General features: G+C 44.2%; 1 protein-coding gene across 2 annotated transcripts; it reads right to left on the bottom strand.

Moving 5' to 3' along the window:
• Positions 1-224: 224 nt before the first annotated feature.
• ARF1 (ARF GTPase 1) lies at positions 225-14,557 on the bottom strand. Of its 2 annotated transcripts, none has more exons than XM_086615077.1 (5): positions 14,478-14,557; positions 4,261-4,440; positions 3,460-3,570; positions 2,679-2,803; positions 225-1,823 (listed from the first exon to the last, which is right to left on the bottom strand). In XM_086615077.1, the coding sequence occupies exons 2-5, from the start codon at positions 4,406-4,408 to the stop codon at positions 1,662-1,664; spliced, it is 546 nt and encodes a 181-aa protein (XP_086471203.1). In that variant the 5' UTR covers positions 4,409-4,440; positions 14,478-14,557; the 3' UTR covers positions 225-1,661. The 2 variants fall into 2 exon arrangements, with proteins under 2 accessions (XP_086471203.1, XP_086471204.1); XM_086615078.1 differs by lacking the exon at positions 14,478-14,557 and adding an exon at positions 7,328-7,865.
• Positions 14,558-14,843: the final 286 nt, after the last annotated feature.

Here is a 14,843-nt window from a genome sequence, read left to right as displayed (position 1 = left end):
TGACAGATGCCTTTGAGGCAAAAAAGGGACTCCAGCAGAAGCCAACTCTCACCAGCCCATCTCTTCACCTGCAGGACTCCAACTGGGAACGATACATTATTTGGAAAACACGGGAGACATGCTGAAACTTGCATGAAAATCGTGATGTGGCAAAACGCTGGCGGGATTTGCGTTAACCTGCCAGACGGTACCGCACAAGGATGATACACAACGCGATACCAGTGCAAGTTTCATGAAACTTTTTATTCAACAAGTATTTCATTATGATTCTGCCAAGATGATCGAATGAACAGCAAGGCATAAAAAACATGAAATAGTTAAGAGATTTTATTCTAATAGCTTTAATTACAGTGCTTGTTTGTCGAAATGAAAACTGAAAACAAGTATACAAAACAGTTGATTACTAATCGTGTACTGAAAGCAATAAAGGTTTCCACAACACTAAATAAACCAGTTCTGATAGTTCCTCGAGTTAAAGTTTGAACAGCTCCAGCTTCTTCAGTGTTTATCAAAATACAAAAGAAAAGTAAAGAGGTCTTTTTACTGATGGCAAATCTGAACCTTGCAGTATGAGGGATGCCAAGGGTTTTCACACATATACAGATATGGGATTGTTCCAGAATGGGATTGAATACTTCTAGAGTGGAATGACTCTCCAAACTCTCATGCTTTTTTGTTTTGTTTTGTTTTTTTTTCCTAGATGCTATACATAGATGTTTGGTGGTTTTCATGGCAATTCTAACGTTAAGTACAGTACTTTCTGCCTATAGAGCTTAGGACCAGTAGAGGCTGTGCTTTCTGTGGAAAGGTTTGCCTTCTGGAGTGGTTTACACACAAGAAAAGTACAAAACACTTTTGACGAGGACGACAGGCTAAAAATGTGACTTCTGGAAATTATTCAAGTTCAACGGAAGCGATAAATCTCACCTGAACCAACGGTCACAAGTTTAGCGTGAGTCTGCAAGCTCATCTAAACCGGGTCCGACACATCTTTTAATGAGTGTGAACAAATACATGAGCACATACCATGAGCCACAGAAAGAGCCAAAGATCTACCAGTTATGATCTGTTCTTTAACCAGATGAAGCTAACTGGGTGTCGATCATCGCTTCACCATTTCAAAAGAATCGAAAGTCACCGCGTTAGAGCTTAGAACAGCAGAAGCTGCGTCAAACGTCTGCGTGTTGAAGTGTTTTTACTTTTCCTTGACTATTTAAAAAAAATACAGAATTTGGGTTAAAAACCAACCCCCAAAATGGATCTCACAGATCTCACAACCCAGCTGAGATAGTGTTCAGCTCTACTGCACAAGGACCACTGGCAACCCTTATGGTAACCCACTTAAATCCCTTCCACGTACTGAACAGTGAGTTGATTCTTTACAATAAAAAAGCTGAGTAATATTGCATAGGAGTACCAGAAACTGCCTCATTGGAAACAAAAACTATTTACATTAAATAAGAAACCTAACTGTTTTCAGGCTTGTATTTGCCACATTTACAGCATGATGCAATATATACTGTGACAAAAGGAATGAAAACAGCTTCCGGCACTCGATACCACAAAGTAGCACAGTTTGCCACATTAGAGTAAAGCGAAGGGCGAACAGGAGGAAATAAGAGGGAGGGGTGGAAAAAGAGGGAAGAGGAAGGTTTATGGTTTCATTTCTGGTTTCGGAGCTGATTGGACAACCAGTCCAGTCCTTCATAGAGACCGTCTCCACTAGTGGCACAGGTTGCCTGGATATACCAGTTCCTGTGACGAAGAGAATGCAGTCCGAGTTTGTCTGTGATTTCTGCTGCATTCATGGCGTTCGGCAGGTCCTGAGGGAAGGAAGAAGAGTCATTTTCTCCCCTGCTCGCTGAGAAGAAACGCCCACCTCCCTAAACCCTTTCTGATCATCAGCTTTAAAGCCATTAAAAGAAAGTTGAGAGCTCTTGGAGCTTCTCTTTCAGAAAGTCACCTCTACGTATTCGAGCTACTTCCCCTGTACTGACAAAAGCCTCAGAGGTTTAACACCACGACCAAAAGCGCGTATTATGGGACACTTCTCTTCAGAAAACAGAAATGAGACTGCTGACGTTGGCATCAAGTCATCAAGCCCCTCAGGGCTGACCCAAAACTGCTTACGACTCAAAGGGCATGGAAAGTGATGCACTTTCCACTCAGGAAATGTTTTCTGCGACTGCAGTTACGATTCAAGCTCAGCTTTGATCACAAAGTACTACTCGTCTCAGTACTCGCTTTGTGGCCCAGGAGAGTCACAAGGACATTTAAAAGTCACCCCAGTGCTGCCACCAACACCAGCAGTGCCCTCAAACACCCTCACTGAAGAATTCAGGAAGGTTCTGGCATTCCTCTCTGTTTGGAGAAAGCCGGGGCAGGTGCCGTACTTGAGTCAAGTCAACCTCAAAAAACAAAACTAGTAGAACTCCTCCCTAAAACTGAAAATACAAGAATTTCTATTAGCCAAGACTGTTTAGAAGGGTGCTCCTTTCGGGTGAGAACGGGGTAATTTAATCTATGGGTTTGCTGTTTTGCCAAACTCAATGGACATAAACTGAGAGCTTATCTATTATTACACAGAAAACACGAACGTCGAGTTCAAGATCTAGTACTCACGAGTACGTTGCATGTTTTCAAGAGTTCTTACAGAAAGACACCTTTCTTGGGCATACCTGTTTGTTAGCAAACACTAATAAAACAGCATCTCTGAGCTCATCTTCTGCCAACATTCTCATAAGCTCTTCTCTGGCCTCGTTCACTCGTTCTCTGTCATTACTGTCAACCACAAAAATCAGACCTAGAAATAAACAATGAGAATGAGCATACACCAAAAGTTATTTACAAATTACAACTACTTCTGGAGGACAGAACTAAGCTTTGAAGACAAGATGATGGCAAAACAATTCAGTATACATCAGAAAAATACAGTTTTCTTGTTATTGTAATCTCATGTCTCAGAGAAAGTCTTTTCTTGCTGAAAGCTGGTGAAAGCAGGTGTTGTTTTGTGGTTTTGGAACTTGTGTGCTTCATCTACGTAACTACTAATATTGCCCAGTGAGTAGCAACTCTTAAAATCCTGTGATAGGACTCAAAAGGTGCAGCAGTGGAAGAAGTGACAAGCTCTCAGTTCATGGGGCTGCTGGAGCTTGTAGTAAAGACTCTGCTTTGAAGTGAAGGCAGAGAGCTGTGACGCTTCCAGAAGAAAAGCAAAATTCTCAACTCGCTCTGAGTCAGATAGACAAGGAAGACTGGTTTCTAGATTTCTTCCCACCCCTCTTTGAACCTGCACTAGCTAAACAAAAGAGCCAGACCAGCACACAAACACACCCTTTTATAATAATATTTCCCCTGCCTCCCAAGACACTCACAAGATTATCATAGTATGGACATTAAAAAAAAAACCAACGAACTTTCTAGATTCTGGAAACCTGTGATTTAAGCGTTCAGACTCACCTTGTGTGTTCTGGAAATAATGGCGCCAGAGTGGTCTGATCTTATCCTGACCGCCTACATCCCAGACCGTGAAGCTAATGTTCTTGTATTCTACTGTTTCCACATTGAAACCTAAAATAGAAATGGTGGCAAAAATCTCAGTTAAACATAGCTTGCCTTGGACCTCTTGTATTTACCAAGTCACACTCAGAACGTCATCATTAAAGAGTTATCTTAAAATTTAAATCTACTTGAAAGCAGAATCCTACACTGAAGCCCTCGAAGCAGACAAACATGGGCTGTCTGGAACTCCTGCTCCCACCACCACCCCACTGCCATCAAATAATGAACAATAGCTCTAACTGCTACCTGAGCAGCCACAAAATGCACAGCAAACTATGCTGCATCAAAAAATCCCGGGCTTTAAGGACTGCAAATAAGGTATGTCTCTGATCACATAGTTCTTGCAGTCACCCTCAAAAAAAAAAAAAACCAACCAGTGTCACCCTCTGCTTCTCAGTCTAATCTACTCGATGTCACAACACGCTTAGGGCAGCCAGCCAGCCCTTCTGTGGCTTGTTCCACAAGTGACTGAAGACAGGGAATGGAGCGAAAAAACAGTGTCATGGAATCTCCTCCCATGCCAGAACATTTGGCTGTGCTGCCTTCACACCAGGGTTTGAGCAAGTGTTTGTTCTGACAGTCGAGTCGGGGCACAGCACTAAATCACTTAAATCAGCAGAGCAGCAGCTGAGACAAGATACTGCTGCAAACAAGACCCAAATCCCAAAGCAAGGAGCTACACAAACGGAAAAATCTTACCTATAGTAGGAATAGTAGTTACTATTTCACCAAGTTTAAGTTTGTACAAAATAGTCGTCTTTCCTGCAGCATCCAGACCAACCATTAGAATACGCATTTCTTTTTTGCCAAAAAGGCCTTTGAAGAGGTTAGCAAAAATATTTCCCATGCTTGAGAGATGTTCTCACTGGCCAGTTAAGTCTAGAAGAAAAAGATCACAGTGTCACTCATGAGTTACCAAGTCATAATCAACCACCACAAAAGTGTCAGATAACACGAATCCTTTACACACGCGACTTTTCCCCACACTGAAGCAACACAAAGATGAACAGGTGGGCCAAAACTTAGTGCTTGTAAAACGACACAGCTTTGAGTGCTCTGTATCTTTCAAATATGCTTTCAGAGATGTTTGGTACTAAATGCTGTTCTCAAGCTTTTGTTTGTAAAATTTGTGGTTTGCTTTCAATGCCACTGACCACTTCGGGGACTTCGTCCCCCCTCATTGTTAAGGGATAATTTATGTGCAGCCTGAAGCGTCACCATAAAATACTTTTTTCTCATCGACCTGCAGTTAAGTTTTTAAAAGCGTGTTCGTCTCTCTGCTGTTCAGTGCACCAATACCTACTCCTTTTGCAAAGGAAACTCAGAACACAGCTTGGATTCTCTCCTACTCAAAAGAGTTTCCTTCCTCCCAAACCCTGAGGAAGGGGCCTGCAAACACAACGTAAACACAAAGCAGTATTAATTTCATTAACGTTGGAGGGAAACCTTCTCTAGGAAGCAAATCCACATTTACTGACACTTAACTATCAAAAATTAATAGCCACATTAAAAGAGGCCAGTTTAGAAACGAATGCTTCTTCCTTCACTGCAAACACTTCTGCTTGGACACTCAGAAGCAATTAACACCATCAGGAGCTTCCTGTTTCAGAACTGGAGAAACTGCCTCTCTGCAGCCGCTCCCTGCGCCCTTGGGATGGGATCCACCCTACCACAACTTGTCCACTTCTTCCCTTCTTCCACAAGTTTCTCCCCCTTTTCCAAGCTTCCTACTACACAGTTTACAGCCAGTTTGAAATCACCACAAGAACTATTATTCTACTCACACAAGGCGTGAAAAAAAAAAAGCTTTACAGTGGATTGTAGATGAGGATGTTACACGGTGATAGTGAAGATTCACACATCTCCACTGCTGCTTTGTCTCGAAGCTCTCAGATGTCAGTTTAAAAAGAAGAGACTGAACTGAAAATACAAGCTTCAGACAGTGAGAGTACATACAGCCAAGACGTGTAACATTCAAAGGATGGGCTTCCTGTAAACCAAATCACTCAATTTAAAGCTCAACATAAACTTTGAATCATATCATAGAATCACAGAAGGGTTTGGGTTGGGAGGGACCTCAAAGATCACCTAGTTCCAACCCCCCTGCCATGGGCAGAGACATCCTCCACTACACCAGGTTGCCCAAAGCCTCATCCAACCTGGCCTTGAACACTTCCAGGGATGGGGCAGCCACAGCTTCTCCAGGCAACCTGTTCCAGTGCCTCACCACCCCCACAGGGAAGAATTTCTTCCTTAGATCCAATCTAAATCTCCCCTCTTTCCGTTTAAAGCCATTGCCCCTAGTCCTGTCACTACACGCCCTTGTAAAAAGTCCCTCTCCATCTCTTGAAAATATTCTTTCATGATGAAGCTGTGTGCTTGAAGCAAAACTCTCTCTGGAAACAGACTTTACAGAGTAACTGCAAAGCACACCACGGAACAGAAATCTTGTCCTTGCTCTGCTTAGCTCCACACTAGGGATGTACCGAGTCTGGCCTCCTCACTCGGCACTGTCAAAGGTCTGAGCAGTCCGGCCCTCCTCAGGAAGCTCGGCTGGATCCGATTTTTAACCCAGAAGCACTGTAACATTAACTAAGTCACATGTCTTAGCACAAGCAGCTCCACAGTGAAGTTCAAAGTCCACTCCAGAGTTCCTGAATGACATCAATCACCACTTCGACTTGCTGCAGTAACTCAAGTCAAAGATTTATTTATTCTATATGATTGAAGCTCAATGCAATCAAAACTGTAGAACTAAGCTCTGCTGTAAACCAGACAAGGCAGCCTGCGGATTAAAACTAAAGGGAAGGTTTAAAAGCTCTGTTATTCCACTATTTCCTTCATATTTCCGAAGGACGACCATGAATTTTCAACTCCCACGTGAATATATGAAAGCTATATAAACAGGAAAGTTAATTAGGAAGTAGAAAAAACAGTTTTGCTAGAGTCCCTGTTTATCCAAATCGCTCACACAGCAGGAAATCTCACTCCCCAGCCCACAGCAGCAGCTCTTACTGGGCTGGAGGGGAGGGAGGCTGTAAAGCTTTCCTCTGGCTGCTCGTGCCACCACTGTCTTCTACTTCACCTGAAAACCAATCAACAGGGTTGAACCGTAACCTTTTACCAGAGCTCCTGTAACCCTCCAGAATGAGTGTAAGAACTTTTGTAGCAAAAGAACTGTACGAGTCCTGCAAAAGAATGCATTTCTTGTGTTTCTGCATGTTTAAAAGCATAATAGGTTATTAAATGATCAACAGCAGTAACACGTAACAGGAAAATCTTGGCGTTTACATCCACGAAGTTTTTTTACACCCTGGAGAAGTCACAGGCTGCTGAGAGATGCTTATACTTGGCACTAATGATAGTGAATCCCGTTAGATCCTTGTTTTTCTGGCAGCTATTTCCAGGTCAAGCCTGCCCTTCACCACTGAAGCTGCTTTTATACCACCCATCCTCCCTTATTTCTACTTTTTGTGAAGAGTAAGAAGTTAAGATACATTTAAGCACTTGGTTTCCATTTCCTTCTTGTTCCCTTCCACACTCCTACTATCCAAACCACTCCTGTATCTTATCTGGTACTTCAGGGTAGGTGACACTGCAGAACATCCAATTTATTTTTACAGGCAGTGAAGTGCAGTTTACAGCCCACCCCTGCAAGATGAGTGTGTTTAGATGTTGACTAGAAAGCAGCAGTATCATTGCTGTCTAAAAGGAAAATACTAGGAGAAATCCATCTGCAGAATCTTTAAACTGTTGTGGGTCTCACCAGTTAATTGTTGGATGCTGCTGGGGCAAAACAGAGGGCCTCTGCCTTCACCATCTGCAGGACCATTCTCTGACCAGCTGCTAGAATCACCTCCATCTATTGCCACAGAAAAAGAAATTGCACTCCCACATTTTTGCACATTGCACTCCTCTGCCTGCACTGCCCGTGCCAGTATTCCATTATTTTCTATCATCCAAGCAAAGGCACCTCAAGTTCCTTTCCCAGTGTCAATAAAATCCTCAACCAAACCATCACCATGGCTGTGACCAGCCATCAGGTCTCTGCTTTTCAGACCATTCCAGTCCACCAGTGCAGACGCTACAGCAGCAGAAACTGCCTCCCATTAATACAGCTCAGCTGTGGGATCACGCGATTACTTCCAGCAAACTTCTGAGCCGAAGCTGCTTCCTGCAACTCTCATTTTAGGCCATTAGCTGGACTAGGAGAACTAGAGAACTAACACACACAGTCTCAAAACACAAGGAAATTTAAGGCCCGTTTAGGTTAACCAAGCAATCCTGCTGCTTTTCAGACATCCTCAATATTTCCAGTCTATACAAGACTTGCTGAGGTATTGCCTGTATTCCACACTGGAGCTTACTCTTCTCTTTTCCTCCACTCAAATGTTGCCAGTAATTCCTCCACTGATCATCGGAGCAGCACGAGTTCAATAAAACGCCTGAAAACATAAAAGGCTGTGGCTTGCAAGCTGCTCGTAGTACTCCAGCACATCTTCAGAAGACATATCCATCGGGCTAAGTGAGAAGATTTGTGTATGAAAGACAATCTGAATGAACAGCACGGACTATTTTTGCTGAGTTCGTTCCCTCAGCAGGACTGCCGTTTCTAGAAATGGAAGCTCACCGCCCCGCAACAAACCCGGATCATCCCAAAACTGAACTGTTTGACCTGTGTTTCTCCTGGTCCATTGGAGCACATCATCTACTCCACCTCGAGATCCTCACAGCAGTAGGAACCTGTTAGGCAGGTTCAGGTAAGATACAATGTGCCATTGGTAAACAGTGAGAAAGACATCCCCTGGATAAGACGGCAGTTTTGTTTCTGGAAACGAGGTATTTTCAGCAGACGGTTTTCCAGTAAGTGACACATTCAGATAAACCACCAGGAGCAGAGCAGCCTTTTTTCAGAAAGCCTCAGTGCAATGGGTTAAAAATGAATGAGCGTCTGCAACAGCGGGCAGGCTGATGTCTGTTAAAGCGATATGGCCCGTGAGTAAGAACGAGAATTTGCTTTTATTAATTGTAGGTGGTTAGAATAAAAGTTCTGGGGAGTATCTCCAGGCCAAAGATCATTCAACATTTCATCTTCTGCAGCATTTGGCATTTAACCGTACGTTAATGCATTTTAATGTCATTTCATTCAGGCTGCTTATCCTGAGAAGACAAACACACTTCTTGACCTCCAAACTTCTTGGATGAACTGTTAGTTAACAAGCCATCCCACACAAATATGACCAGAGAGGTATGCAGTAAGTTACAGAAAGTATAGCTACACCTTCAACTCTCTGCATAATCTTTATTTTGAACCTCCAGAAAAGTTCTTTCTGACCACGGAGAGACTAAAAACTTCACCGAGCCAGGTTTCTTTCAGGTTTACACCATTTCTTTAACCATACCATAGGAGACAAAATCAGAAGCTCATGCCATATGCATTAGTCAAATTATGCCTGCAGTAGAGAAATATATTTATTTCACTTCTATGTACCAACACTTATCACAGAAGGCTCCTACAGGGAACAAACGATTAAAACTTTTCAAGTGGCACAACCAAACTTGCTGGGCACAATTGTTTTGGCAATCCATTCTCCGCAGTCGAAAAACACCAGCAGTGATGAAGATCAGTTAGGAAAAGCTTAATTCCCTCCATTCTCTGCACAGCACACCAAGGTACAGAGGGAATTTGTTGTCTCTGGGAACCACTACGTCTCCTTGGGACGTTCCTATCTTTTTTTAAATGCCCATTTCAAGGACAGATGAACATGGTGCCACTACCAATGACACACTGGATTACACAGTTAATATCAGTCAAAATACTAATGCTAAAGCACAAGGGTAAAAAAAAAAACACACACAAAACTAACAGTTGCAGGTTTACCAAAAAGCTTTTTCCTAGTAGCATTCTGCATCTTGTTCTATTTGTTCAGACACCTAAGGCAAGTAGAACTGGTGAGCTTTCAAAGACAACTGATTTACTACCAAAAGTACATCTCCATCTAAAGGGAAGTCTATTTGACATTGGCCTAAGCATGAACTCCACCTCCAACACAATCAGAGAAACCTCAGACCCCTAATTCCTAACCTGGTACTAACACACCAGTTACATTGATCTCAAAGAACAAAAATTCATTAATTCATTATTTAACAGAAACATTGATTTGAAATCCAGTCAGTTATCGCTAGTTAGTCTGTGTCATGTTTTTATTTTCCATCATTCTAGAAGGTTTTTAGTTAAAATGTCCAGAGAAGCAAAATATTCCTACTCATGTAAACAGGAGGTGAGAAAGCTTTTTTTTTAAAAAAAGCAATCAAGTTCAACAGCTGTTACTGGTGTTACATGCTAGAACAACTGGCAAATAATTTAAAGTGCAAATCTACCATGGCAGCTTTTTCTCTACAATATAAAGCATGATTTAGAAGAGAATGTGCGAAGTGATCCGACAAGAACAGAACCCTGCTAAAATTCAGGATTAATCCAGGGCCACAGCATTTCACAGCACCACTCAGCAGGCACAGCCTGTTAAGTACAGCTGCATTCTTTTGAACTTGAAGGAATTTCTTTGCAGATTAAAGTGTTCTGTTACAGGAAATTCTGAAAAACGCTGTTGATCAAAGCATTTCTTTATATATGGCCAGGGTGGCCCAATACATGACTATTCAAGTACAGTTATATTCAACTATTTTTACAAGTTTTTTACTGGCCTTCCCCATCTGATAACCTGAGTGAAAGATGACCACGTTATCACCTCAAGTCCTTGAACTTCGGGGCCTTAACAGTGGAATTTAGCCTAAATAATTTTGATTTCAGTTACCTGAGACTTGAGACCATACGACATCACTATGGCATAGACTGCACGCAAAATTTAATAGTAGCTAACAACTAGGCTAGGCTCTTTCTTCAACAGGGGATTATCTTGGATGTAAATACTATTGTACTAAAGGCCACCTCAAGAACATCTTCTCAGAGCTCTTCATTACTAGTAAGTCCCAACTCCGTTATAGCTGTATCTATTGCAACTAGGGGAGTGGTAACTGTGGAGATCAAAACCTACCACTGCAACCATTTTCCCCACTTCACACTGGAGGTGTTTCTGCCAAGCACGAGATGGAAAAGGTGCCCTAAACGATCATGACCTTGTTATTTGTCTTTTAGGGGAGGTCAGAGGAGAGGTACTGGCACTGAAGCCTCAAGTGAAATAAAAGATAAAGATATATAACTGCACTTGCATCTAAAGAGGTCTAGCTGGATTTGGCCACAAAAGGCTCACCGTGACCAACTAAAAAGCTCCCAGGTGCATACTCCATGTTCCAGGCAGATGAAGGACATGTCAAATGCAGGCAAGAAGCTAGGTGTGAGAAAATCCAACACAGAGCCTGCTCCTTATGTAGCACCTTTACTCAATCTAAGTAGGTTGAACATCTTGCTGCCCATACACATCCCCCAGATAGTGCATTTTCCGCACGCTGTAACATTCTCTTGAGAGCATGGGGCTCAGAATGGCAGGAAGACAGAAAATATTTCCACTTACAAGATCAAAACAAGGGCAAAAGAGGGAAAATTTCCTTTGGCGTCACGCCTATTTCTCAGACAAAAGAACTCAGTCCTGAAATACTGATTAGAATTTAAAAAAAGAGTCAGTATTAAGCAAAGAGGTCAGGTTGCTTGACTTGATATTCAAAATCCAAACCAGAGTTATTGCCTCATTCTCACCTTGAAGTAGGAGGAGCAAGCTACTTCTGTTTCACAGCAAAATCTCATTTTAAGCAGTTACAACTCAACAGCATGCAAACCAACACATAGGAAAAAAACACATCTGGTCTGAAAAATATTTTATTTGAAGGATAGGCTGACAGGTGGAAAAGTACAGGTGTCACTGTGCATGCTCTGAGACAAAGCCCATCCATCACCTCCCTGCAGACTGCCTGTAGCTGCTCAGGAAATAAAGCAGTGCAGACAACGGAGTTGTGACACCCGAGTTTGGACTGTGGCTTTGTATTTACCTGTTCAACAGTGGGCATCCTGCTGGGAGAACCAGTTACCACAAAGCATTTCTCTTCAGATAAGCCTTGCAGGTTTTTGAGGCTGAACTATTCACAAACTCAAAATCCTACATTTTAAGCCAAATATCCTGTTATTCATTCCCAGTAGCTGGGCAGTAAGTCAACATTTACACTCATATTAGAAATGGCAAGAACTCACACGAGAGCACTGGTAATGAAACTGGCTTTTGGTTTGGGGAAAATGTCAAAGCTGAGCCTATGCAGCCTGTTGTGAGCTACAAGATTCACACAGGAACAAGAGCTATATCAGACACAAGAGTGTTATCAGAATTGAAACATCAGCAGAAGTAGTACCACAGTCCTTCAATGTCTGCATGTGTTAGGAACAAGAAATAAAATTGGATACTCACAAGCAGAACGAAAAAAAATGCTGAACAACACAGAAAAACAGCTGCTGTAGTAGGAAGCTGATTATAAACTTCTTTACTCATCAAAGAAAGGGAATAATGGCTGAGGACAGTGTTAGCTCTAAAATAAGCTCTACAGCATTCTAGTAGCAAAACTTTCAAGAGATTTCTAAAAAAGAATCATAACTGTTCCTTATCAGAAAAAGTTAACTTATGTTCACCAAATTTATCCACTGTAAGGCAACCTAGATGCTTGTGAAGGCTGTTGAAATCCATAAAAAAATATTGTTTGAAAGTCCATCTTTACACAACTCGGCAGCTTTTATTTCTAAAGCGATTTTTTATTTTTAAACAAAGGTGGTTCTTCAAACTTCAACACTGCAAATTCAGCTGGAATTTTGGGTTAGGAGCTTCTCCTCCTTCCACCAATTAATGTAATCAATAGCTTATCTGGTAGTTGTGCCTCGGCAAGATGTACGAATGCTACTGCTTAAAGCAGATTTTCAAACAAGTGTAACTGGAGCTAAAACACAATTCAGTGAATTTTAAGGACTACAATCCAGCTCCCTACTCCCACGTACACTTTGTTCACCTTGAAAAGCTGTGACTAGTCCTGCCCCCGACTTGGTCAGCATGACTAACACACAGAGGGAACTACACACACTGAGCAAAAACGCACCGCTCCTGCCCTGTCCCTTTTCAGATTCCAACTGTATTTCACAACTAGGCAATCCTGACAATTCAGCAAATGCCTCAGACCACTGGGGACGGATTTATGTTTAAGTGTTTGCCTCTTAACATGACCCAGCAACTATCATGTATATCACAGACTATCGCAGCAGTGAAGGCTGTTCTGAGTGGGGACAACATCTGCTCGGGCCATTTTTACTCCTGATGCCCTACCACAGTAGAAGCATCAATAAACTTGGCAAAGCAACTGAGTTTAAGAGGTTCAAGTGAGGTGAGTTTCCTCACCCTTTCACCCAATGCAATTACTACAAGAGGGAAAGCAGTCCAACAGGGTTCTCGAGCACTGCAGACGTGTTTTTAACAGAGGAATCCAGTGGCATCACACCAACCTTGCCAACTTCCCTTTCAGAGAATCCCCTTCTATATCTGTAAGGCCCTGAGTACTTCTACTGACAATTTGATTATAAAACTCATGAACAAAACCCAAGAAGCAATCCTCTAGTTCACCTACAGCTCCTTTTTCCTACAGAACTGCTCCAAATCAGTAGCAAAAATAGTAGTAACTATATTGTCAAACGACCTTGGACAATTTACTTTGACTTGATTTCTTTGCCTGTAAAATAAGGTTAACAGAATATCCTGCAAAAGGGTGTTGTAAGCCTTGCTGCTTGCAAAACAAAGTTCAAAGTATTATATAAATAGTTCGCATTTTAGTTATTGACAAAGCTACGTTTCAAGACTGCTGGATACAGCACTAATCAACCTGTGGAATTTGGTTTGGCAAGAGCCTAGCAGCAAAGCAACAAGGTCAATGTCAAACACAACATTTAGGCAGTTTTATGACCCAGCAGAGTTTTAGTCGTTCTTCTTTGCCGGGGCAGACTCCTCAGTAAAAACGGTTGCATCGTTGGCCTATCACTTTATCAGACAGAGGTTATCAGCCCAAAGTATCATGTTAACTACTCACAGAGACAGGATATAGTATTTTCAGACACAATATAATATCCTCCCACTGGGAGCTGCTACGCCAAGGAAAACTGATCTCCTAGACCATCAAACCCAGGCCATGGATGGCAAACAGTCTGCTCTAGGCTAAAGCTCAACTTCTTACCATCGCCCCCTCGGCCCAGCAGAAAGTCCAACTCAGCAGCCGAGGGCTTACAGGAAAAGAACCTCTCTCCTACCAGCTTCATCCAAGCCCCATTTCCCCCGCCGGGCTACCAGATCTCCGAGGTCCACCCGGAGAGGGTTTTCGAGGGGAGAGGAAAACGAGGAAGGACCTCTTTCCTCAGGCCCGTTCACGGGCGGGGCAGAGGCCGGAATGATCGAGTTTGGGGAAGGGAGGAGAAGCCCATCCCGCCGCATCCCGCCTAATTCCTCCGGTAGGGGGAGCGGCGCGGGGCCTTGTGCAGCTGCCGGGGAGTTGGGCCGCTCCCCCGCTCCCGCCCGTGCCTCCCCAGCAGCGAAGGGAAAGGGCTGCCAACCCCCGACCCTGGCCCGGCCACCCCGCCCCAAAGCTGCGAGGGGGGAGCGGGTGGGGCAGCGTCCCTGCCAGCCCCGCCGCTCCCCAGGGCCTGCGCCGCGGCCTGGCAGCGGCTTCCTCGTCCCGCCGCCAGCTGCAGCGGGAGGGCGGCGGTGAGGGGGAAAAGAAGGGCAGGAAGAAGCGGCCGGGCCCGGGAAGAAGCGACCCGCCGCCCCGTCCCCTCACGCCAAGGCCGCGGCGCCTCACGCCCGGCGGCCGCAGGGTGTGGGCGGGGGAAGCGGGGCGGCGCAAAGGGCTGAAGGGAAGGAAGGGGAAAGTGTCAGCGAACCCACCGGCGTCGGCTGCTGCCCCGGGCAGTGGGTCTGGCTGTGCTCGGGCTGTCCCGCTCGGAGCCGGCTGCCCCCGCGCCTCTCCGCCGCTCTCCGCCCAGGCACACAAGATGGCGGCGCTCGGCGGCCACGTCAGTGCCAGCCCCGCGCGCGGCACCACGGGAACCGAGGAGGGCGGGGGGCGCCGAGGGGGGGAATGGGCGGGGCTACAATAAGCCACGCCCACCCCAGTCCCCGCCCAGCCGGCTCGTAAAAATTCGTAAAGGATCCGGTAAAAAGTTTCAATTTCTGGTGCTGGAAAAGGGTAAATGGATGGAGAGGAGCACACAGGGCGGAGTGCGCCGAGTGCTGCTGCGGTCCCGCCGTGCC

The sequence above is a fragment of the Tauraco erythrolophus genome, chromosome 7 (genome assembly GCF_009769465.1).
Source record: "Tauraco erythrolophus isolate bTauEry1 chromosome 7, bTauEry1.pri, whole genome shotgun sequence".
Classification (NCBI taxonomy): domain Eukaryota; kingdom Metazoa; phylum Chordata; class Aves; order Musophagiformes; family Musophagidae; genus Tauraco; species Tauraco erythrolophus.
The sequence above is the reverse complement of the archived record's forward strand: the minus strand, read 5'-3'. Positions and strand labels throughout refer to the sequence as shown.